At 45.9% G+C, this 2,983-nt stretch overlaps 1 protein-coding gene across 1 annotated transcript; it reads left to right on the top strand.

Annotated features, from left to right (window-relative positions):
• The first annotated feature begins 1,226 nt into the window (after positions 1-1,226).
• On the top strand, positions 1,227-2,556 carry LOC135050481 (perilipin-2-like). The gene has a single exon (XM_063956974.1). It carries the CDS (start codon positions 1,288-1,290, stop codon positions 2,539-2,541), a length of 1,254 nt encoding a protein of 417 aa, XP_063813044.1. The 5' UTR covers positions 1,227-1,287; the 3' UTR covers positions 2,542-2,556.
• Positions 2,557-2,983: the final 427 nt, after the last annotated feature.

Below are 2,983 nucleotides of genomic sequence, written 5' to 3'. Positions count from 1 at the left end.
GTTGAGATCCCTGGTATTCCAAGATACACATTTAATCGAGTCAGAAGAGGCAGAGTAAGGAAGAGTACATGTATATTGTGCCATTATCCAACCCCCATTTTAGTCATAGTAATATAGAAAATAGTAAACAGTAGCATAGGGGACTCTCATCCCAGCGATTGACATCCCTAGAAAGTAGGCCACAGCTCTGGATATCCACGGTACATATGTATCAGTTGTAGCAAACCAGTCGTTCACATAACAGAAGAGAGATAAAATCGTAAACATACAATATATAGTAATATAAATAAGCAAAATGGACTGCTTCAATGTCATTTTCAAATTTTCCTTAACCTGGATAACCATGGAGGACTTCAGGTGTAACACTGATGTCATCCGGACAGAACTTAAACACAAATAAAAAAGGGGAAACATAGCATCGTAACAGATATATATATATATATATATATATATATATATATATAAAAAACAGCGTTAAATCCATCCTGTAATCCTAATTAATGTGGGGATCTATTGGGGGATTGTGTTGGTGAGCTATGGAGACTAGGCAGTGGCATAAAATGCCTACGAGCTTCATCTGGGTCATCAATTGTGAAAGTACGTCCATTGGGGGTCATTCCGAGTTGTTCGCTCGTTATTTTTTTCTCGCAACGTAGCGATTAGTCGCTAATGCGCATGCGCAATGTCCGCAGTGCGACAGCGCCAAGTAAATTTGCTATGCAGTTAGGTATTTTACTCACGGCATTACAAGGTTTTTTTCTTCGTTCTGGCGATCGTAATCTGATTGACAGGAAGTGGGTGTTTCTGGGCGGAAACTGGACGTTTTATGGGTGTGTGCGAAAAAACGCTACCGTTTCTGGGAAAAACGCGGGAGTGGCTGGAGAAACGGAGGAGTGTCTGGGCGAACGCTGGGTGTGTTTGTGACGTCAAACCTGGGACGAAACTGACTGAACTGATCGCAGATGCCGAGTAAGTGTGGAGCGACTAAGAAACTGCTAAGAAGTGTCTATTCGCAATTCTGCTAATCTTTCGTTCGCAATTTTGATAAGCTAAGATTCACTCCCAGTAGGCGGCGGCTTAGCGTGTGCAAAGCTGCTAAAAGCAGCTTGCGAGCGAACAACTCGGAATGACCCCCATTATCTGTAACTCTAAATTTGTCTGGATTAAGTAGCGCAAAACGCTTTTGAGATTCAATCAAAAATTTGCACACTGGGAGCAGCAGTCAGGAAGGAGCCAGGAGCTTGTGCAGAGCTCAGGATACTGGAATACTGGTGGCTGACTGTTAATATGGCAGAGACAGTAGAGCAGCAGAATGTTGTGGTCAGGTTGATCAACCTCCCCTTGGTGAGCTCAATGTATGACATGGTGTCTTCTGCCTATATTAACACCAAAGATAACCACCCCTACCTGAAATGTGTGTGCAGTGTAGCAGAGAGGAGTGTGAAGACAATCACGTCGGTGGCTGTGACCAGCGCCAGGCCAATCCTGCAGAGACTGGAGCCTCAGATTGCCCTGGCTAACAACATTGCATGTATAGGATTGGATAAGATTGAGGTGAAGCTGCCCATTCTCTATCAGCCTACTGACAAGGTGGTCTCCACTGCCTCTGAGGCAGTTCTTGGTGCTAAGGATGTGGTCATACAGAGAATATCGGGAGTAGTTGGCAGAACTAAGGGAGCTGTGCAGGACAGTGTAGAGATGACCAAGGCCGCTGTGAATGGGGGCTTTATCACCGTTATGGGGAGCCGTGTAGCGCAGATGGTGAGCAGCCGTATGGACACTGCACTGACGACGTCGGAGAGTCTCCTGGAACAATACCTGCCACCCACGGATGAGGAGCTGGCGAAGGAAGCAATAAAAACGGAGGGGTTTGAAGTGGCAGCCAGAAAGCCAAGTTACTACATTCACTTGGGGTCACTCTCTACCAAGGCCCGTAAACGTGCTTATCAGCAAGCCCTGACACGAGTGAAGGATGTCAAATGCCGGAGCCAGGAGGCCATTGCTCAGCTACAGAACATTGTTGATCTGATTGAATTTGCAAGAAAGAACATGAATGGTGCCAACCAGAAGATCCGTGATGCTCAGGATAGGATGTACCATGCGTGGGTGGCATGGACAAAAAGCACAGGACAGAAAGCTAGTGGGGAGGCTGAGAGCACGGAGCAAATTGAATCACGCACTCTGACTATTGCCCGGCATCTGACTCTACAACTGCAAACCACCTGTCTCTCCCTGGTGACCGGTGTCCAAGGCCTTCCGCAGAACATCCAGAGCAAGGCTCAGAACATCAGTGTCATGGCTAGCGAGGTCTATCACAACTTCCGTTCTGGCTCCTCCATCAGCGACATGTCTGACGGCTTCTTAGCCAGCAGCAAGGAGCAATTCACTAAGATGAAGAGTTCTATGGATGATGTCATGGATTACTTGGTTAATAACACACCACTAAACTGTCTGGTTGGTCCTTTTTACCCACAGACTGCTGGCTGCCCACATGGGGAGCAAGAAGCTGATGTGACAGACTCTGCTAATAGGGATGATTGACCGCACTTCAGTCTACAGTCACTTTGTACCAAATTCACTCAAGTGGGCTATCACTGATCTGTGGTATCAAATGTTTCATGCAGCCTTACTGTATACTTTCACTCATATTTTTACACAAATGCTGCTAAAATCAAAAAAATGTTGTCTGCGCTTATGTAAAAGCAGCTCAGATAAAATGGATAATTGTAGGTTTAAAACGAGCGCTAAATTATGCGTGTAGAAAGTGAGTGTGGCACCTGTAAAAAAGAATAATGATTAATACTTAAAAACTTCTGTTTACAGCTCTTTTGAGAAATGGTTAGGTTGGTGGTATCCAGATCTAGATGTAAAAGTCCGGAATCTAACTGTCCCTAACTTACCCACGGGGATTCCTCAGCCGTTGGTATCGCTGTGAGGGCTGTCCGTGGCCGGCTTTGTGAGTCGCGGCTCTCACCGCTGCGTC

The sequence above is a fragment of the Pseudophryne corroboree genome, chromosome 2 (assembly GCF_028390025.1).
Source record: "Pseudophryne corroboree isolate aPseCor3 chromosome 2, aPseCor3.hap2, whole genome shotgun sequence".
Classification (NCBI taxonomy): Eukaryota; Metazoa; Chordata; class Amphibia; order Anura; family Myobatrachidae; genus Pseudophryne; species Pseudophryne corroboree.
This window is presented reverse-complemented; position numbering and strand designations above follow the sequence as displayed.

Excerpts from the sequence above, each read along its gene's own strand:
- LOC135050481 (XM_063956974.1), top strand. The coding sequence starts at position 1,288 with ATGGCAGAGACAGTAGAGCAGCAGAATGTTGTGGTCAGGTTGATCAAC.